Below are 22,053 nucleotides of genomic sequence, written 5' to 3'. Positions count from 1 at the left end.
GTGGTTGTCAGAATTCCAAAGACGTCCTCCCTAGATTTCTGGCCCCTGCGTTATTCAATCAAACAGTAAGCTAGGTAATGCTGTGAAGGGACTTTGCAACTGTAATTATGGTTCTGGACCTTAGGATAGGGAGATCACCCTGGATTACCTGGTGGGCACAATCTCACCACTTGAGCCCTTAAAAACAGAAATTTCTTTGGCAGGAGTTACAGAGATGAGGCAGAAAGGGAAGTCAGAGAAATTCCAAAAGTGAGACGGATTTGATCAGCCATTGCTGGCTTTGAAGATGGAGGTATGGGGTCATGAGTCCAGAATGTGGGTGGCCTCTAGAAGCTAAGGATGACCTCTGGCCGACAGCCAGCAAGGAAACAGAGAGCTTAGTCCTAGGAATGCAAGGAACAATTCGGACAACATGAAATGAGCTTGGAAACAGATTCATCCCCAGAGCCTCCAAGAAGGAACACAGGCCTGCCCTGCTGGCACCTTGATTTTGGTCTTATGAGACCCGAAACATAATAAATGGATGTAGTTTTAAGCCACTAGATTTGTGACAATTTGTTATGGCAGCAATAGAAAACAAATATAAAAAGGGTTTTTTTTTGCGGTACGTGGGCCTCTCACTGTTGTGGCCTCTCCCGTTGCGGAGCATAGGCTCCAGACGCGCAGGCTCAGCTGCCATGGCTCATGGGCCCAGCCGCTCTGCGGCATGTGGGATCTTCCCGGACCGGGGCACGAACCCGTGTCCCCTGCATCGGCAGGCGGACGCTCAACCACTGCGCCACCAGGGAAGCCCTATAATAAGGTTTTGAAGTCCCCTTGATAACCCTAGGAGGTAGGTACTATTATTATCCCTGTTTTACAGATGAGGAGATGAAAGTACAGTGAGAAAAGGCTCTGAGAAAGTCTGCAGGTGTGAGCCTTCAGAACAGTCATACTTGGTGGAAGTGTTTGCTACCAAGTTTATTTCCAGGTGAAAAGCACATTTACAAAACATATTTTGTACAATCAAGTCTTTACTGCCTGCACACACTGGGGGGCTAAGGAAGACCTAGTCCTTCCAACAGCTATAAACAGTCCTGGATAATGAGTTTATGAAAAACACTTTCTCTTCCTTCAGCAAACAAAATTATTTATGAATCTGTACAGTTCAGCAATAGGGAGCAAAGGGAAAAAAATTACCTCAAGGAAAGCAAACAGCTCCTTTCCTGGTGGGATCCATCATCTTACAGACATGAAATATTCATATCAGAGATCTTATATTTCAAGAGTAATGGGTTACATATCAGAGCTACAACAATAAACATTTTATTTGTCACTAATGGGGAATTAGAAGATTCTCTTTGGACACCAGAATTCTTGAAGATATTCTGCTGTTTCAGAGCACATCAGTGCTAAGAAATTCTTTAGAAGCCCAGCAACTATAGCCCAGACTTTTGGAGATCAGGGTCAGCAAGACTCCCCTCTCCTCTAATTAACCCTCAAATTTCATATTATATCCATTACCGCCTCTGGATTTCCTCCCCAATGCTCCACTCCAACACTTGAGAGCTGTCCAAGGACTGTTCTGATTTTAAGTCACAGCACAGATCCCCAAGTACTCACCTTCCATTGAAGGATCTGACTCCTGGACTTTAAGAACACAAGGGTTTTGAGAAACAAATTTAGGGAAACCAGCTATTCTCCTGAGACCAACCACTCTGCCTCCAGCTCGAAGCCGACAGCCCCAGGACGAGGAATAAGGCTGATAAATAATGAATCAGCATCTTGCTCAATTGGTGGGGTTTAAATGGTTTTAAATTCTTTTCAGGTGAAAAGTTGCCACAATTTTGTGCTCATGGCAGATTTCAAAGGGAGACTTGAAGCAGAAAATCTTTAAGGGACCCTTGCAGAGCCAGAAGTTCTTTTCAGGCTGATGTACATAAAATATTTAGGAATCGGGGCTGTGGAAGGACTGAAGAGGCCTTTCCCTGGGCCTGGAAAAAGGTCATTTCTTAAGCTCATTCTTGAGGTCCTGCAGAGACGGGCCCTATCCCCTATATACATGGCAGGCTGGAATCAGCAGCAGCTCTGGGGACCTGGGGTATCAGGTAGGTGTCCAGCTCCTGGCACTGGTAGAGGGCTACGCTGTCCAATACCCACTCTCGGGTCACCACAGGTGCTTCACACATCTGCCCGATGACTGGAGACGGAGAACACAAGCAGAGATTAGTGTCAATTCACATTTCCCCAGACCAGACTCTAGTCAATCTACTCGGGGCAACTGGTTGGATGAGTTCTTAGAGTGACTTAGGCAGGAGCAATATCACTGATCTTCAGCAGTGCTTCAGGACATAGAACCTTACTCAAAAGCTTGAGGACTGACTGCTGGTGAAAGCCTACAGCCTCTGGCAACTTTATTAACATGAGCTCCAATCTGTTAAAGGAAAAGTCACCAGAGAGAGCAAAACAGCATTGCAATTTAATGACGTGGAAACATGTTTGCCATATCTTAAGTGAAAAAGCAACAGTATGATGAGCATGATCACATTTGTATAAAATATATGTGTGTACATACATACACGCCCAGGCCTGGAAGAAGTTTTCTGGTGATCATCTCCCAGTGGTGGGATTGCTGGGATTATTTTGCTGTGTTTGTGCTCATTTATATTTTATGTGATGAATTTTCATATTTAAGCACACACACACCCCCGTGGAAACAGTTCATGCACTACTTTTATAATGCAAAACAAACAACAAAAAAGTTTTAAAAGGACATTTTAGCCATTCATTCGTTCATTCAACAAATATTTATTGAGCACCTAGAATGTGCTGAGAACTATGTTAATCAAGCACCAGGTGACCTGTGTTGAATCAAACTCTTCCCACCCCATATGACGCAGGTACATGCCTATGGCCTTCCGGAGCCCCACACCGGTGCACCATCCACTCCAGTTGATCTAAACAGGACATTTAGGCCTAAAATCACCACAGTAATCTGCACACTTAACCTGGGCCCTCTACCCCATACTCCTCTGGATGAAGACTTACAGCAAGACTCACCATGGAAGCCACCGCCCTCTGTCCAGGCATCCGGCTGCACGACCACAATTGGTTGAGTACCCTGTACCCCCAGAAAGGAAACAGTATTGAGGGTATCAGAGCAGGACTTTTGCGACAGTCACTTCACCATTTCTTGATAGCTTGCTGAAGCAGACTACTCTGGGGGCAACCACGCAAAGGAGGGGGAAGGGCACATGTCAAAAAGGAAGGGTCAGAGGGAAAGAGCCTTCCCTGGGTCTGTTTAGTATTTGTAGCTCTCAAGTCCTTACTTATCCCTTACAGATGGAGTCTTCTGGCACAGGTACGTGGTCAGAGAAGGGTCAGGGTGAAGTGAGGCTTCTAAGGCTACACTGGGGGGTTCATAGGGACTGAAAGGTGCTGCCTTGCTCAATCTCAGGACAGAATAGTGTCCTCCCCCGACAGGGCACCAAACACTTACCTGGCTGAGGGTGAATGATGAGGGCTCCTTCACCACAGAAGCCCCACACAGACGTACCATCCACTCTAGTTGATCTAAATAAGACATTTAGACCTAAAATCACCACAGTAATCTACATATTTAACTGGGCTCTCTACCCCACACTCCTCTGGATGAAGGCTTACAGCAAGACTTCTCAGTGGGAGAGTCCCTGTTTCTCTGCTCCAAAGGGACGGAAAGGCCTTAAACTACAAATTCTAAGTCAATTTGCTACAGATATGCTACCTACTTTGGTTATCAGTCCCCATAAGGCCACTTGGTAGATAAGGTCTGAAAGTCAAATGAAAGAAAGAAAAAAAAAAATCGAAGATCTCATTTCCATTAATTTGCTAAACTGCTGGCTAAGACACTGTGAAAAAATACCTACCCACCATCCCTCCTTCCTTGCCTAATTCTGTGTTGGTAATTGATAATCACAGCCACTGACAGCACCATACTTGGTGGTAATTACTGTAAATGTCAAGAGATGGGAAGATAATTCATTCAGTCAAGAGAAAATACAAGTCATCCTGGACAGAGACTCAGCACATCAGTGGGGAAAGGCTATATGCTGAGCTGGAATCAAATCACTTGAAAAAATCAGAAGAGATGTTCCACTTGGACCTGGAAAAGCAGAACTGACCACTGGGTGGCTCCTGGTCACCTCTGGGTCCTCTTTACCATCAGCACGTTTCTGAGGATTGCTGAGGTGCTCCTGTTTGGCTGAGTGAACCGAGGTCAATTAACTTACCTCCAAAACGACAGCTGCTAGAGACCCTCGTTCTCATTATACCAAAGTATGCAAGAACCCTGAGAAACCTTTGAGTGGCACTTGGAAATTTCATGAACACCCAATCAATAACCAATAAAGACAGAAGCAAAATTGCTTTGCCAGGTTCTCTTGCTGCCACTCATCTGTCCCTGACCAGATGCCAAGGCTGACTTCGGGGGAGTAAGAGGACCTGATCCTGGGGGCAGAAGTGGGTACAGAGGCAAAGGTGGGTAGCCTTTGTCTGGAAATGAATGAACCAAATCTAGACACACCCCAGGGCCTCAGTGCCTCACAACTTCCGAGCTGAGCCACATAGCACTCCTCAACATAACATCACATTCAGTGTCAAATTTAATTAGAAAATGTTCATCAAGAGTCTTCCTCTGCTCTGGGCCTATGTGGGGCCCCAGGCCCACAGGGCTTATGCAGCTGTTGTGCTTTCATCTCTGTATCAAATGGAGATGGTTTAGGAGGAGCAGAATTCTTTCTTGACATTTACAAACCCAAAAGGTATCTTCTCCCTAACTTATTATTTCCCCCCTTTCTTAGACCAAAGGGCAGTAAAAGCAGCTCTACCCCACTGAGCACAGAACATATTGTGTCCTAGATCCTAACTCTTCACTGCCTTCTAGCTCTTGAGAAGGGGCACAGGGCTAGTTTTTTTGCCATGGGCTAATGTTTTGGTGTGGTTTTGTCTGACGAGTGCTAGAGAAATAGAAAAACCTCTGGAATATCTCACCCATATGAGGAAACCCCCATTAAGATGACGACGTAGGGGAAAGGCTGGTGCTGGATTCGGCAGTTCTCCCAGTCAGTCTCTTACCTGTGGGCATATTGGTAAATGGTCCATAGCAACAGATTTCTAAGCCCTTGAAGATCTGGGAGAAGAAAGGGACAGAGGGGTGGAGAGAAAGAAACATTAGTTATAAAAGACATGGGTTTTTATAAAAAGCAATATAGAGACTCTCAAAAATGAAGAACTTTCCTTTTCTTTTTTTTTTTTTCGGTATGCAAGCATGTGGGATCTTCCTGGACCGGGGCACGAACCCGTGTCCCCTGCATCGGCAGGCGGACGCTCAATCACTGCGCCACCAGGGAAGCCCCGAACTTTCCTTTTTTTAAAAATTTTTTATTGGATTATAGTTGATTTACAGTGTTGTGTTAGTTTCAGGTGTACAGCAAAGCAAATCAGTTATACATTTATATATATATCCACATTTTTTTTTTTTTTAAGATTCTTTTCCCATATAGGCCATTACAGAGTATTGAGTAAAGTTCCCTGGGCTATACAGCAGGTTCTTATTAGCTGTCTATTTTATTATATAGTAGTGTGTATATGTCAGCCCCAATTTCCCAATTTATCCTTCCCCCGACTTACCCCCTGGTAACCGTAAGTTTGTTTTCTATATCTGTGACTACTTCTGTTTTGTAAATAGTTCATTTGTACCCCTCCCTTTTTTTACGATTCTACATATAAGCGATATCATAAGAACTTTCCTTTTCTTTTCTTTACCACCTGATAATTTCTGCTGCTACTTCCCAGAGACAATCAGCCCAATGTCCAAAACACTGATGGATTTTAGACTTTTTTTCATGTGTGTATGTATTTGATCTACTCTATAGTCATACTTTGTCATTCAAGGGCTGGGCATCCCACCTTGCCACCAATCAGGTCCAGGCTCTTCCCTGATGACCTCTGCAGGTAATTTTACTTCTCGTTAGAGACAAGAAGAAAAAAATTGGTCCTCCTTTATGTTTAATAAAAGGCTTGGATGGCAAGAGATTCAAACTATCAGCTGAAGTTTGATGTTTATCCAGATTTGATATATACATCAATACTAACCCTGACCCTAACTGGCAGAGAGGTCTATGTTTATTTTATGTGCACCTGCTCCTTTTCTCCTGGTCCCAGAACATCTGTTCCTGCCTTCACACTGCTCTACCAACGGCCCTTGTTCCTTCAGCAACCTAAGTTGTTTTTAACCTAGAAGGGAAGCCTGGTTCTGCCTCTCCTCACTGAGCTTACTGCCTACATTTCCAGGAGACACAGATCACAATGCAGGTACCTCTTCCACTCAGAGTGCTCAACAGACTGTCCAAAAGAACTTTCTGTTTTGGTGGAAATATTCTATATTTGCTTTAATAAGGTGGCCATGAGTCACATGTGGCTAATGAGCACTTGAAATGTGGGTAGGGTGAGTGAGGAACTCAACTTCCTATTTTATTTAATTTTAGTTAATTACAATGTAAACAGCTTTGTGGCTGGTGGCTACTCTGTTGGACAGGCAAATTCTTACACATGCTTTGGCACGAATTCTTAGGGAAGGACTTGGGTATCATTTCAAAGAACAAATCTAAATTTGTGTCAGTTGGCTGGATACATACCATTTAGGTAACCTTTGTTCTCTTGACCCTTTTTCTTTCTCCCCATTCTACTAAAATGAAAATTGTCTAGGCCTAGAACTCACCTCCCTTCAAATAAGAGAGACTGGGGTAGAAAAAAATCAGGAAGCTAAAAACACATGATGGCCTTTTAGGAAATGCCCACTCCCCCCCCCCCACCCCATTTCAATCTCAGTCAGAGGAACAAGGACAGACAGCAGGACAAGTCTGTTTCTGTTGCATGTGACAGCCTCCACCTGTGCCATTCTCACTATCTGTATGAATAACTGCATCTCCAGCCTGTTGGCAGGATCTAGATGCTCAGAATGCTAAAAGTTCTCCCCAGGTGGCCAGCTGGAGCCAAATGTTGACACAAAAAGTACAAAAGATTAAGAATTTTAAAAAATTTTTTATTTATTTTTGGCTGCGTTGGGTCTTCGTTGCTGTGCGGGCTTTTCTCTGGTTGCAGCGAGCGGGGGCTACTCTTCGTTGTGGTGCGCGGGCTTCTCATTGCGGTGGCTTCTCTTGTTGCGGGGCATGGGCTCTAGGCATGTGGGCTACCATAGTTGTGGCAGGTGGGCTCTAGAGCTCAGGCTAAGTAGTTGTGGCGCACGGGCTTAATTGCTCCACAGCATGTGGGATCTTCCCGGACCAGGGCTCGAACCCGTGTCCCCTGCACTGGCAAGCAGATTCTTAACCACTGTGCCACCAGGGAAGCCCAAGATTAGGAATTTTTACATCCAGGCTGACACTCACTGATGAGGATGTCTAGTTATGAGATTAGAAATTTGAAGTTTCACCTCTACAAATACATTTCTCTTCCACAAGAGAACGCTACAGTGACACGTGGTGTCTTCAGAATGACACTACTTTGACCAGGCACGTTCCACAATTGCCACCCCAAATGCAGGGCAAAACTCCAAATGCTGGAATTTCCTTTCAAGGAGGGAAGAATCTGGTGCTGATTCTGCCTTGTATCCAGTGGAATAAAACATATGACTGGCTCACACAGAGCTCCCCTCAGGTGCAGGCAGAAGGAGAAACAGGGCCAGCAGCTTTTCTTGGCATCTAGAAGTTACTTGATAGGCTCAGAGGGTGAGGGTGGGCTGACCCCAAGGGTTCAGAGCTCCAGGGCTTGATGTGTGATCATCTCCCAAAGCGGTTTTCCTTAGAAAATCATCTCTGTTGGTTCTCTCTCAAGTTCTATAAAGGAACAGGTGCTCCGTATGTGGATGTTCTGACATGCCCAGTGGTACACACTTGAAAAAGGAAGAAATGCAGACCAGGAGCATAAGCACTCAGCCAGTGACCCAAGAGCAGCCAGCTCAGGCCTGACAGGCTGGTGTGAAATCTTGCCTGGATTTCTCCTTGAGAGAACGACATAATTTTGGCTACATCATCTGTTACAGTATGATCTGGGGAAGAAAGTCACTGAATCTTCCTGGGCCTCTAGTCTTTCATTTGTAAAGTTGTTAGAATAATCAATTTTTCTCCTGTGTGAAAACTTCCATAATGTGCCAGGAAACTATGGTATTGTCATTAAGAGCTCAGATTCTGGAGGGAGACTGGTTCTAGTTGGGTTCAGCTTCTAGTTGGGTTCACAACTAGCTGTGTGAGCTTGGGCAATTTACTCAACCTCTTTGATCCTTAATTTTCTCATCTATAAAATAGGCATAATTATAGTACACGCTTCCCAGGGTTGCTATAAAATTGTTAACTAGTTAAGATAGGGTCGAGGGTTTGGAGCAGTCCCTGGATACAGTGAACGTTACACAGATGTCAGCTATTGATAATCAATCACCTTCTCTTCTGTGCTTCCACAGACAGCCTGGGTACATCCCCCTCACAGCACTTACCACACTGCTGTAGAGAAAGACACCACCGTGAAGTAGAAAGAGCAAAGGTTTTAGATTCACATCTGTCTCAAATCCCAGCTCTGCCATTTATCAGTTAAGATTTGCACCCTAGAATGAAACCCAAATTATGTAACTTCTCTAAACCTCTAAGCTTCCTCATTCATATCGGATAATAGAGTTGGCCCACTGGCCTACTGTATCCAACAAGTTCCACATCCGCAGATTCAACTAAACTGCCAATGGAAACTATTTGAAAAAAAAACTGCCAATGGAAAATATTTGAAAAAAAAATTTTTCTTCCAGATAGTTCCAAAAAGCAAAACTTGAATCTGCTTTTTGGCAACTATTTACATAGCATTTATACTGTACTAGGTCTTAGAATTAATCTAGAGTTGATTTAAAGTATATGGGAGGATGTTACATGCAAATGCTATACCATTTTATAAAAGGGACCTGAGCATCTTTGGATTTTGGTATCTGCAGGGGGTCCTGGAACCAATCCCCCAAGGGTACTGAGGAATGACTGTACTTATTTACTCTGCTGTTCCGGAAGAACTAAAAAAACCTACATGAATGCACCTACTTGGTATTCTAGCAGTGTAAGGGGCCATCTTGTAAGGCCCCTTACAAGATGAATGAGACCATCTCCATGAAGTGGGCAGGAATGCAGAGGGGTGGGTAGGTTTTTTGCCAACATGGGGGAGGAGGGCTTTACCTTCCTGTCCTGGGATTCTCTTGCTCGCTTTGGGCCTTGATGGTTTCTTCCATTGACAACATCGCCTCTGACTTCAAAATCATGCTGAAAGAAACCAAGCCCAAACCACAGGGGTCAGAGAAAGAGAAGCCTCCTTCAATGGAAACAGAGGAGATACATCATATTTAAGGAATCAAATATTGCCAGGCAGTTTTGAACCCTATCTCCCCCCAAATCATCTTTTCTGGTGGACTGCATGAAATGACCAGCATCTCAGCTGCTGAAATCAATTCATTGAAGCAAATCTTTGTGGGCAGAAACTAACAACTGGCTTTTCACCTCACTGGGACTTAACGTATTTTAATTTGCAACATCTATCTCCTCTCAGACCATTCACTTAGCATTTAAACTGCTAATACTGTGTTGTTATAAAGATAACTGGAGAATTCCTGATCTCTTAAATTAATGTGTATTACCACCTAAAGAAATAAGGGTTTCTCAGATTTCCATTGAGAGATTTACAGTTAATGAAACCAAAATAATAAAATATACATTTAATACTGAAGAAAGTAAGAGGCTTTTCATAATCATTATTTAGACTAGCCAAGGCTGGGGGAATAAAGAATAATAGGATTAGGGAGGTTAGAGGTTTGGGGAGAATTCTGGGGAAGAATGCTTAGAAACAATTCTTACTGAAACTCAGATTGCAGGGGAGACCACATCTGTTGCCAAGAGAATTAGGAAGAATAATAAAGTCATGGGCATAACCACAGGTTGTTATCAGGTGAAAGAACTCTTAATATTTCCTAGTCACGTGAGTGAGAAGAGTCTAGTGATAAACATGTCATCTATTTGAAGATGACCCTCAAATTTATAGTCCTGATTGTACCCCTGTGCCTACTAACCTCTCTACCCGGAGGTCTCATATAAATTCCCAAATCCATGCATCTAAAACAGAGCTCTTGACTCTTGATTCTACTCCTGCCTCCTGCTCCCCGGCCTCCCAGGATGCTCCTCCCCCATGTCTTCCTTATCTAATTAACATCACTAACATCCACTTCATTGTTCAGGCCAAAAATCTAAGCGTTACCCCAATTCCTGTCTTTACCTCGTCTTCCAATTTAACCTATTAGTAAGTCCTATCTTCCAAACATCTCAAACCAAACTCTTCTTACCATCTCCAGGTCTCATTACCCTATGAATAAAATTCAAATTCCTTACCACGACTTACACCAAATCCTACCTGATCTGGCCCTTGTCTATGACCTTCTCCAATCCCTTGTCTAACCTCTGCTGCCTACATATGATTCACCAATTACAACTCTCCAGCTATACTGGCCTGTTTTTCTTTAATAAACCAAGCTCATTCCCATCTTAAGACCTTTATGCCTGCTGCTATTCTGCCTATAACATTTGTTCCCTACATTTTTCTTTTTTTGTTTGTTTTTTAAAAATTTTATTTATTATTTTTATTTATTTATTTTATTTTTGGCTGCATTGGGTCTTTGTTGCTCCACGTGGGCTTTCTCTAGTTGCGGAGAGCAGGGGCTACTCTTCATTGCGGTGTGCAGGCTTCTCATTGCAGTGGCTTCTCTTGTTGTGGAGCGTGGGCTCCAGGCGCGCAGGCTCAGTAGTTGTGGCGCATGGTCTCAGCTGCTCCGCAGCATGTGGGATCTTCCTGGACCAGGGTTCGAACCCGTGTCCCCTGCATTGGCAGGCGGACTCTCAACCACTGAGCCACCAGGGAAGCCCCCTACATTTTTCAAGGCCAATTCTTTCTTGTCTTTTAGGTCTCAGCTCAAGCTTTTCAGAAAGCCTTCTTGGGTCTCCTTACCTAAATAGTCAACCTCTGTCTCCAGCCAACCGCCAGTCTGTTGTTCTATATATTTCTTCATAGTGTTTATTGGTATTTTAAACACATCTTTATTTATTATGCATCTCCCCTCCACAGAACATGAATCCCACCACAGCAGGGAACTATCAGTCTTATTTACTGCTGTATCCCTGGTGCCCAGCACATAGTAGGCTCCCAATAATATAAGTCACTGAATGAAACCAACAGAAACATCAATTAATTAATTATGAATATGCTGACTAGTGCATAATAGTTTAAAACTGCTTTCGCTAATTTTATTTTGCCTGATCTGTTGTCACCAGCAGCTCTAAGACGGCTGTTCTAAAATTATTCCTCCTCCTACGCTCTATCTTATTTACCTCTCACTGTTCTCAGTATCAAAGAGTAAAATAAAATCTCTTTGAAGGAATCAGATTTCTAAACAGACACATTTGCATATTAATATGAAGGATTCTTTTCAACTGTGAAAGAGTTTTCTACAAAGGTGTATGCGTGTAAGATTTAGGTGGGCCTGCTTCTCTCTAGTTGTGGCGCTCAGGCTCACTAGTTGCAGCACACAGGCTTAGTTGCCCCGCCGCATGTGGGACCTTAGTTCCCCAACCAGGGATCGAACCTGCATCCCCTGTACTGGAAGGCGGATTCTTAACCACTGGACCACCCGGGAAGTCCCTGCTTGCATAACTCTCTCTTTTTTTTGGCAGTACGCAGGCCTCTCACTGTTGTGGCCTCTCCCGTTGCTAAGCACAGGCTCCAGACGCGCAGGCTCAGCGGCCGTGACTCACCGGCCCAGCAACTCCGCGGCATGTGGGATCCTCCCAGACCGGGGCACGAACCTGTGTCCCCTGCATCAGCAGGCGGACTCTCAACCACTGCGCCACCAGGGAAGCCCTCGCATAACTCTTGATGATCCACATCATCAAGGAAAATCTTCAGAAAGTAGTGCAAGGCAGGAAGCAGATAAATTTTCGTGACTCAGTATGACTCAGTGGCACCAAGTCTTTTTGATTAGTTTGTAAAACAGAGTACCTACCTCATCCAGCATCTTTCTTTCTTTAATAGACTGGGTCACCCCTAAAGAGATCACAGAAAAGATAGGTCACACAAGAGCAGAAGACCTCCCTTCATGGGGGTAGATGGTACAGTGATTCACATAAGAGTCTGGGAGAAATAACACTGAATAGAGGTCCTCTCTCTATAAAGCCACAGCTCCTTAATAGATTTCCTTCTGGAGACACTGTTGATGCTTAATTTAAACATTATAAAAGTGCCTGCTGCACATGGATTTCTGCCTACAATTAAATAAATCCCTAGTTCATATGCTAACATTACCAGGAGCAGATTAGGTCCTATTAGTTATCAAAAGAAATACATTTTCCCCCACATCACCAGCTATCTGAACAAAGAGCTATGCATTAAAGATAAAGCTAGTTTAGTGATACCACTAAAGACCTTTCCGTAATTCAGATTCAGCATCAGCAAAAATCTTAGGTGTTAAAATGTTAGGTGTCAAAATGCAATTCTGAGGTGTTAAAGGGAGGAGGGGAGAAATTATATGGTACTTACAGAAATAGCTAACTACCCATCTTCCTCCTGCAATTCCCAGAAAATATTTCAGTGTCCGTTCACACACAAACTCAGCATCTGCAGAATGGAAAACATCCAAAGGATTAGAAGTTGAAAACAAAATCAGGAAGGGCTGCCATAAGAAGCTAGAGCGCCCCGCTCCTTATGCTACTTGAGATCAATCTGGATTGATGATTCCAACACCCCTGGTGATAGACTCAGAGGCTGGAAGCACCCCTAATTCTAACCAGCAGGTGTGGATCTTTGGAAGTCTGGAGAAGGCTGATACGAAGTTAAGACCACAGGAAGTGTCTGCCCTATCTTCTAGATGCCAAGGCCAGCTAAAGATGTCTGTCAGCGTGCTCAGGGAACTACCCATGTCGGTAGTATTGATACACATGGACAGGCAAGATCTATTTTACTGGATAACGACATGTGAAAGGAAAAGAAAACAGTGTTGTTGAAATCCTAAATTTGAAATGTCAATGATGAATTTTCACCCCCAGAACTTCTACTTGGGGAATCCTAACCCCTAATTCTTAATTCCCTTGCAAGGCAGAAAAATATAGTACTTTCATAGTTTTTCTCTTTTCAACGTATTTCAGCAAGCAGTAGCTGAAGAATCACTTCTGCTTATTTTTTAGTGTTTTAAAGGCCCGTTTGAAGGACTAAGCAAACTCAGGAAAGAACACTTAGTTTTAAACAGGAGAAATGTATTTAATTAAATCCTAAACACAGCAGGCCATCTGCCAGTAGTAGCAACAGCCATTCTCCCTAACCGAATTCTTCACAAATTTAAAAAAATCTTTTCTCTTTCTTCACAATTTTTTTTTTTTTTTTTGCGGTATGTGGGCCTCTCACTGCCGTGGCCTCTCCCGTTGCGGAGCACAGGCTCCACATGCACAGGTTCAGCGGCCATGGCTCACGGGCCCAGGCGCTCCGCGGCATGTGGGATCTTCCCGGACCGGGTCATAAACCCGTGTCCCCTGCATCGGCAGGCGGACTCTCAACCACTGCGCCACCAGGGAAGCCCCTCTTCACAATTTTTAAAGCTTTCTGTTTAACTGTTGTGAAGGTTGACTTAATAATATGCTTTAAACTCAGAAATCTTAGCTCATTTTTAGTTTTAAAGTAGCAAGTGTATTGCCTTTGAGTTTAAACACTGAACTACTTTAGATTTAATTTGCATTTTAAAGTTTTCTTTTCACCTATCAGCAGCCTTGATCCAAACCCATAGCTTAAGATATATTCAAGTTTAATGACATTCATCTCTAAAACAGTTTAGTTCATGGTAACTTGTTTTGGCATCGGACTCCTGTGAGCATTATCCTCTGACCCTGTAGTATGATCTTTACACAGTAGAAACCTAAGCTCTTAGAAGTTCTAAGGCAGCATGTGCCTGCCAAGGAGTCTGGACCCTATGCTCAAGAACCTTCAGCTGTATGAACAGAAACACCCTGGAAAGGACCAGAGAGTCCATTTTGTTAGGAAGGTTTTAAGAGTTGAGCTTCAATCTGTATCTTCTGTGTGCCATAGGCACCAGTCTTTGCTTTCTGGAGCCCATGAGTGAACCTAACTCCTCCTCCAGGTAACAACTCTTCAGATATTTCAAGACACTTGTCTTGTTCCCTTAAGTCTTCCCATTCCTTCATTTGTCCTTCAAATGACATTGCTTTGAATTCCTTTTCCCCATTCTCTTCATCTACCTCTGGAAAAACACTCTCCAGTTGTCAGGGACCAGCATGAAAAGAAAGCATGGTGCTCAAAACAGAGCACACACCTTCCAGGTGTTCGCTCCAGTGGGGGTGGGGTAGGGTCTCGGGATCATCACCTCACCTGCTCTGGACATTAGGCTTGTATCAATAAGGCCCAATTTCAAATGAGCTTTGTTAGCAGCCCTGAAATGTTTACTCAGACTTAGCTTACAGTCAACTAAAAGCCTCTGAGGTCTCCCTTGTCATCACACAAGTCATACTTAAGATGTAAAAAGGGGAAGGTATAGGACAAATGAATTCTTCCCTTCCCTTTTTTCTTTTTCATATGCTAGGCTATCTCAGAGCTGATAACTGGACTTGTTTCCTGTAAAACTCTCAACCACACTCAAACTAGGTGTTGGAGTGGAGTGAGGTCATGGAGCTAGCTAGGGTTTCCAACCACCCAGATTCTGAGTGAAGACTCACTTCTGCTCATTCCCCTCTTTGCCCCATTTGTTCCTCCAGGACTCGGGCTCTGCCTTCCCAGAAAGCCCTCACACAGTGTAGTCCAGGCAGGGTGGACTAGGAGAAGTGATTCATCGTTCTGGCTCATCACTCTCCAATCTTAACACAAAATAAAAGGGGGTCAGGAAATAGCAAAACTATTATTTTTCTTTCATCAAGCAATAACTGATTGACTATTGGAAGACGGTCACCCGTGCTATGCTTAACAAACACGCCCATTTCTTCATGTAGTTTTATGCAACAGATGCAGCATATTCTGTAAAGGTTCTTGGTGTACCTGTTTTCATAATGACATGAGTAGTCTCTTCAGTAATTAGATTAGTTAAAGTGATGTGATGTTTTCTGGCAAACTTGTGCACAAGCACCTGAAATCAAATCAAGTATCACATTATAATAAGTTACATCTAGAACACAGCTTGAGTATTAGTTATCCAGCTTTGAACCTCCATTTTTCTCACAAAAGGTACATCCTTTTTATTCTAATATGAAGTTTCAAAATAAATAGTAATTTAATAAAAATTATGTACAAACCAGAGGAAGAAACTCTAAAATAGTCTGTGCTAACAGACATGGAATTATAACCACGGATTCAAAATAATATTAATTTTCCTTTTAATAACAGATATCATTTGATTCCCTAAGACAGTTTCTTTGCAGAGTGACACCCTACTATACTATAATTTAGATTTATCAGCCTACACTTTATGAGAGGTAACTTGCCTATACAGAAAGTTATGCTCAGATACGTGACTTAAGAACAAGATTCAACCTGCTGACAGTTTTAAAACGTTCAAGTCAAGATGCTTCTAAAGGTCAGTACAAAAACTATCAATTCCTCTTAAGGAGAAGGATTGGAAGAGACTCATATTCTTCCCAAAAGAAATCTAGAGCCTTCTAGCTATTATCTATCAACCAAATAAAAAATCAATAGGCAGTAAAAGAAATTAACCAGATCCATTATAGACACATTTGACATAATCAGCAGCTACTGCTTGGTACATAACTTTGTTTACCAAGGGTCATCATTTACGAGCCATCACCACCCACGCCAGTATTTCCATCATTTACTAGTCATCACCACCCACGCCAGTATTTATGTGCCCCACGAGATTGCAATGGAGGGTGGGCTGTCTTTCTTTCATGCTGCCTCACTCCATACTGCCACAGGGCACTGAAAAAGGCAAGCTGGAGAAGCTAATGACATCCTCCTCCCCGCTTTTGCCACTGCCCTTTGCCAGGATCATTAGCAATTCTGAACTGATTAATTGCTGAAATCCCAGCCTTGAAACAGCGTTCAGTTAGAAGAGCAACTGCCGAAAAGATCATCTTAATATGGGCTTCGGAATTAATCATGCGTAATACAGTCAGCAGCTTTCATAATAAATTTACCACACTTCGGCAAGTCTGAATAGAGCTGAAAAGTTTTCTTCTTTGCTTGTTTAGAGACAATATGTACCCAAGCCACTTAAGAGTCTCATTTGCAGTTCAGGATTGCCCATGGCAAGAAAGATTAGATCATTTTAGCCTTCTCGGAAAAGCTGATCTCACAAAACAAAGGAATAAGGAACGCTAATTTTCAGTGAATAAATGGGAATTTTAGATGTGTTGGCAAAAGATCAAGAGCAGTATAAACAGACATAGGTATGAATTTTTAGAGCAAATAGCTGTTCTGGGCACATGGTTGTGAGATGAGAATTCTGGCATTGTTGATGAGAATTTATTCATTGTATCTACTAGGGCAGACAAAGCTTACTTTGCCCTTTTAGTAGTGGGACACATCTGGTCACAGAGGTCATGCTGAGCTGCTAACCTATAGAGAAACTAGGATGAGAAATGGTTTCTATTCCAGGAAGGATATATTAAGAAAGATACTTAAGAATGACTGAATCATTTCTCAGTGTGCAATAAATAGCATCCACTATTGAATCTGTTTGATACTCTGGTGTGTTATCATGGTTTTAAAGAAATCTTCACTCAATTAATGATTAATTAATGGTGATTAATTAAGGGGAGATAAACTTCCTATGATGTCTGAAATCTATGCTCAATCCAAGCAGAAACAAAGTTTCAGTGGTCTTAATATTTTAATGGGTATTTTTCCACAGCACAAAACAACTCCTGTTTCTAGCAGGAGATGTCAAAATCCTAACAGGGATGGGTTATTGTAGGGTAGAACTGACAGGGCAAGCTATTGGATAACAGTGTTACAAGCCAGGATAAAGATAAATAAACACTGGAGAAATGCCACTATCTGGCCATGTACTTGGAACCAGTTTAAATTTAGTTAATCATGCTGGCAAGTTCACTCAGATGTGAACAAAGGTGGGGAAAAGATGCCTTCTGGAGAGTAGAGCTATACCTCCTTGCTTTTTTAGATAGAAAGAAAATTAAAATAAAAAAGCTCTGGATTATACTCAAAACCATAACCTTTCTGCTAATATTTAATAATTATTTCCTTTACTAAATACATACAAAATAATCCATGCTATAGCTTTATCTAGGTATAAGTTTTCAGAAATTAGTAATGGAAATTAAATTACATAGTAATGAGCTCGTTTGCCAGATTTCTTCCTATAGGTTATTCACAGCTAGTACCCATTTAAAGCCATTGCGGTATGTTAATGAAGGCTCAGTCATTAGGGAAATACACAGGGATACACTCACAAATTCTTTTGGGGTCAAGCCTGATGCCACCATAGAAATTCTTTTGTTGCCTCTTTGTGTTGAAGGTATCAACTCTGGCTTCTCCCTGCTCACACTTTCTTCCCTCACATTATACCCTGCAGTATTAGTAGTATGAGATGTAGCCGGACTCCTGGCAGATTCTACTACTTGAAATTGGGGTAATTTCAGTGCAGAGGCTGAGGGTGGCATGCTGCAGACATGAGCTGGCTCTGGGGTTCTGTCTTCAGAGGGATCAGACTCAGGGTCATCAGAGAAGAGGCTGATTCCAGATTCTAGGTAAGGGGTTCCCTCTGAAAGGAATGAGGAAAGAAATTTAATATATATGACAGTCAATTCTGAATTATAACATCTAGTCTCTGCTAAAAATTAAAAAGACAGATTAAGTTGGGTTAAGAGAAAAATGGGTACATTAATAACACTGTCGGTAGATGTGCAAAGCAGCTTAACTTTTCTAAAGGAAATTTGGTATTATGTAGCAACAGCCTTGTGTGTTTATACTTGCAGTCAACAATTCTAGTTTTAGAAATGTATCCTAAGGACATAAAAGAGGTCTGTAAAAGTGTAGTCATAGGAATGTTCACTGCAACATTGTTTATAACAGTAAGGTTTTAGAAACAAACTAAATGTACAATGAGATTAAATAAATTATGCCACATCCATTCCAATGAACTACTCTTCACCTGTTACATTTAATTACAATAAAATGGAGAAATGCACACACTCATGTTTGTTGCAGCATTATTCACAATAGCCAAGAGGTGGAGGCAACCCAAATGTCTGTCATTGGATAAATGGATGAAGAAAATGTGAGATATGTGTATATCTATATCTATCTACACACACAGTGGTTTTAAAAAAGCTACCAACATGGATGAACCTTGAGGACAGTATGCTATATGAAAAAAGTCAGTCACAAAAGGACAAATACTGCATAATTCCACTTACATGAGTTATCTAGAGTATCTAAACTCTTAGAAAGTAGAATGCTGACTCCCAGGGGATAGGGGGAGGGGGCAATGGGGAGTTGCTATTTAACGGGTACAGAATTTCAGTTTTACAGGATGAACAAATTTTAGAGATCTATTGCACAATAATGGGAGTATACTTAACATTACTGAGCTCTTAAAAATGGTTGAGGTAAATTTTATGTTTTTTTACCACAATTAAAATTAAAAAAAGATACCATTGATTTTTAAGATGCTACCCTATTTCAGTTTTAACATGAAATATGTTTGCATCTTAGATATTAAATGCAATATTATAAGAAAGCCTGCTTTCTATAATTTCTGTCATTTATCAGTTTAGTTCTTAGGGGATGGTTTTGATTCAAATGTATACTTGTTTAAAAAATTTTTATTTTATATTGGAGTATAGTTGATTTACAACGTTGTGTTAGTTTCAGGTGTACAGCAAAGTGATTCAGTTATACTCAAATGTATACTTTAATCTTTGGGCTGCTTGTGAATATTTTGGCACTTCCTATATCACTGAAACTTTAAAAAAAAAATACCAAATACAAATAGTTGACTAAATACAATCAAAATGATTTTTGTTTCTTCATCCATGATGATATCATTAACTTTTTCACTTAATAAATCATCAGATATCATCACCAAATTAAAAACAGACCATCCCTGAAACATTTTAGAAAATGTCACTCCATCAGCAAGTAAGCACAGCTAAGTAGAATGTATGAGATTCCTAAAATGACCCTAGTGAACATGGCCAAAAACATTTAGTTGTCTAAGAGCACCTTTTATGATAATGTGTTTTTCAGGATTAATTTAAAACTTGCTTTACTGATTAAAACCTTGATTTACAAGCCATAAAACACACCATTCAGTTACAGTGATTTATAAGGCATAAAATATATAGTAATTTATATTCATTAATTCATAAAACAAGAGCTTACTTTAGAGATTTGACTCATTTTTCAATAAAGGACAAGCCTAAAACTTTACCCTAGGGCCCTAGAACTCTTATCTAACAGCTGAAGTAAAATATTTAGAGAGCACCAAGACTCTCCCATCCTCAAAACTGTTAGAGTTAAACCAATATAGACCGATTAACAGCGGCAATAATGTTCAACTTGGATTAACATTCAAGCTATTTTTCTAATGGGTTTAAGTATAACAGATGCATTCATGATAGACTACCACATTTGAAAGCTGATTCATCAGAATATCTTTAGGTTAAGAGTAAAATAAAAGTGTTTTCTCCATCAGAGCAGATAAAATATTACCTAGATCTTGTCTTGGCAAAGAAGACTGCTCCATTAAATCCTGGGCCTCAGACTCCGTCAGCTGTTGCTCCTCCACATCAACAACCTCAAGCTCCTTTTGAGGTGGGCAGTTTCTGTTCTGAAGACTCCTTGAGTGGCTGTGCATATACCAACTATTATCTGACAACTGCAATTTAGAAGGGGAAGACCTAGAAAAAAGGATGAAAGGAGAAAACCATCACTGTAGCTTGTGAAAGGACTAATCATACTTCCCAGGCAGCCAAGGCATAAGTGAAAGAGCTCACTGTCAGAGATCGGGAATGACTAGCAAGAGAGAACACAAGAGATGGCTAGGAGTCTGGATTCACGATGTCTGCCAACCTGTCAGGGCTGACATATAACATCTCTCCTTAGGGTCTGGCCTGAGGCAGTATATCTCCTAGCTATTTAAAAGCATGTCAGCAAATTTCACCAAATTATCCACTGCCACTCACTCAAATTCTATACACTATTTCAAATGAATGTATGAGAATCAGCTCTCTCATGAAAATAAGTTGATTAATTTTGACATTGCTACACTCATTCTTTCTACCCAATTTTAGCAGAATTCATAGAATCATCCCTACCTCCTACCTTTTCAACGTCCAAAGTCATTCTAAAAATAAAAGCCAGCTATAATATATTGTTAGAAGAGCATATGCACACAGTAATTCCTCTACCCTTTCAGGTGTTTAGAACTTTGCTGAATACGATACTTATCGACAGATTGAAAGGACCTCAGAGATCAGATAACTGATTCAAACAATTATTGGATATTTAGTATGAGTCAGGCACTAAAGCTAGGCTCCACGGATTAAAGATGAGCAGACCTGAACTGTTCCTCAAGCAGTCTAGTAGAGGAAGTTCAATCAATGTGTAGGTTTTTTAATAGAAGTCTCTATAGGGTATACTGGGGTGGGGGAAGAGGAAGAGGAATATTTCATCTGAATATTAAACAGGTGGTTAGCTCAATCGGTTAAAGCACAGCAATGAGGTCATTACCTCTAATCATGGGTTTAGGGCCTATGGAGGTCAAGTCTTTTCATTCTCTATCACAGCCATCAGGCCATTATCACAGCCTCAAAAATATATCCTCAGTCCAATCCAAGATGCTTGGAAAAGATGGTGTGATTAGATTATTGACAACTTGTCACTATTTCCAGAGAGATAAGTGAAAATATATATACACTTGGTAGAAACGCAATAAATATGAATTCCTTTTCCTTTCTAGAGTCATGAGATGTGTGACTCTATCAGTTCTGAGACTCCATCCTGAACTATCAATTTGGAATAATAGTCCAGAACTTGTCCTTTTACTTTCACTGTGTTTTTATAAAGATCAAATGAAGAAGTAGATAAAGTATTTTAAAAACTATAAAGTGTTACATAGTCTTATATCAATAGTGATGTGAACATCATCCCTGGAAGATATTCTGAATATTTACTGGGGTAAATGAATAGCTAAACTTTTTCTAGGAAGGCAAAAACTTCAATTAGGGCAAGGGCGGCCTTGGAGAAATCTAACATCAGCCTCCAGGCCTGTTGAGGTTTTAGTTCTGTATTTTATTCTGACCTTGAAAAGGGACAGATCTACTGTGCATTTCTCATGTTGTAGCTCATGCCTTGTACAGGTCCAAAGAGCCTACATACAATTAAACAAAAGAAGTGTCCTAGGGCAATGAGAGGTTAGATATGTCCGTGTACAAAAAACTAGAGAAAGTATGGTGAAAAAAATATTAACACTAAAAGTTTAATGTAAGTACAGGTGTTACTTAGCTACCAAACTTGACATTTATTACTTCTTACCTTTCCATTCCTGGTTCTTTATTTTTACTGGTGGAAGTATCTGGAGATACTTGAAACTTGTCAGCAGAAAGGCTTTCTGGATTCCGGCTTATAGGATATTCACTACTTTTCTCTGAAGTTAATACTGCTTTAAATGGAATGAGAAAACAAAGAAATCTACTTTACTGCTTTGTCCTGATGGTGATAATTCAGGTGAGAATATCAATTTTTTTCAAAAGCAGCAATCTGTGACAATCAAATTGGTTTTTTAAAAAAATAATTAATTTATTTATTTTTGGCTGAGTTGGGTCTTTGTTGCTGTGCTTTCTCTAGTTGCGACACAGGCTCGGTAGCTGTGGCACCTGGGCCTAATTGCTCCGCGGAATGTGGGATCTTCCTGGCCCAGGGCTTGAACTCACGTCCCTTGCATTGGCAGGCAAATTCTTAACCACTGCACCACGAGGGAAGTCCCAATCAGATTGGTTT

General features: G+C 41.3%; 1 protein-coding gene across 1 annotated transcript in view; it reads right to left on the bottom strand.

Moving 5' to 3' along the window:
• The window catches only part of BRCA1 (BRCA1 DNA repair associated), a 72,204-nt gene that overhangs the window by 9,965 nt on the left and 40,186 nt on the right, over positions 1-22,053 (bottom strand). The window contains exons 13-23 of the mRNA XM_065897971.1: positions 21,589-21,715; positions 19,765-19,952; positions 17,502-17,812; positions 15,115-15,202; positions 12,619-12,696; positions 12,086-12,126; positions 9,222-9,305; positions 5,092-5,146; positions 3,479-3,552; positions 3,040-3,100; positions 2,076-2,179 (exon numbers count right to left, since the gene is read on the bottom strand). Of these exons, the coding sequence (XP_065754043.1) occupies positions 2,076-2,179; positions 3,040-3,100; positions 3,479-3,552; positions 5,092-5,146; positions 9,222-9,305; positions 12,086-12,126; positions 12,619-12,696; positions 15,115-15,202; positions 17,502-17,812; positions 19,765-19,952; positions 21,589-21,715 (1,211 nt within the window). The remainder of the gene's footprint in view (positions 1-2,075; positions 2,180-3,039; positions 3,101-3,478; positions 3,553-5,091; positions 5,147-9,221; positions 9,306-12,085; positions 12,127-12,618; positions 12,697-15,114; positions 15,203-17,501; positions 17,813-19,764; positions 19,953-21,588; positions 21,716-22,053) is intronic.

Source organism: Phocoena phocoena, chromosome 19 (genome assembly GCF_963924675.1).
Source record: "Phocoena phocoena chromosome 19, mPhoPho1.1, whole genome shotgun sequence".
In the NCBI taxonomy this organism is placed as follows: Eukaryota; Metazoa; Chordata; class Mammalia; order Artiodactyla; family Phocoenidae; genus Phocoena; species Phocoena phocoena.
Note: the sequence above shows the minus strand (reverse complement) of the source record. Positions and strands in the feature narration are given on the sequence as shown.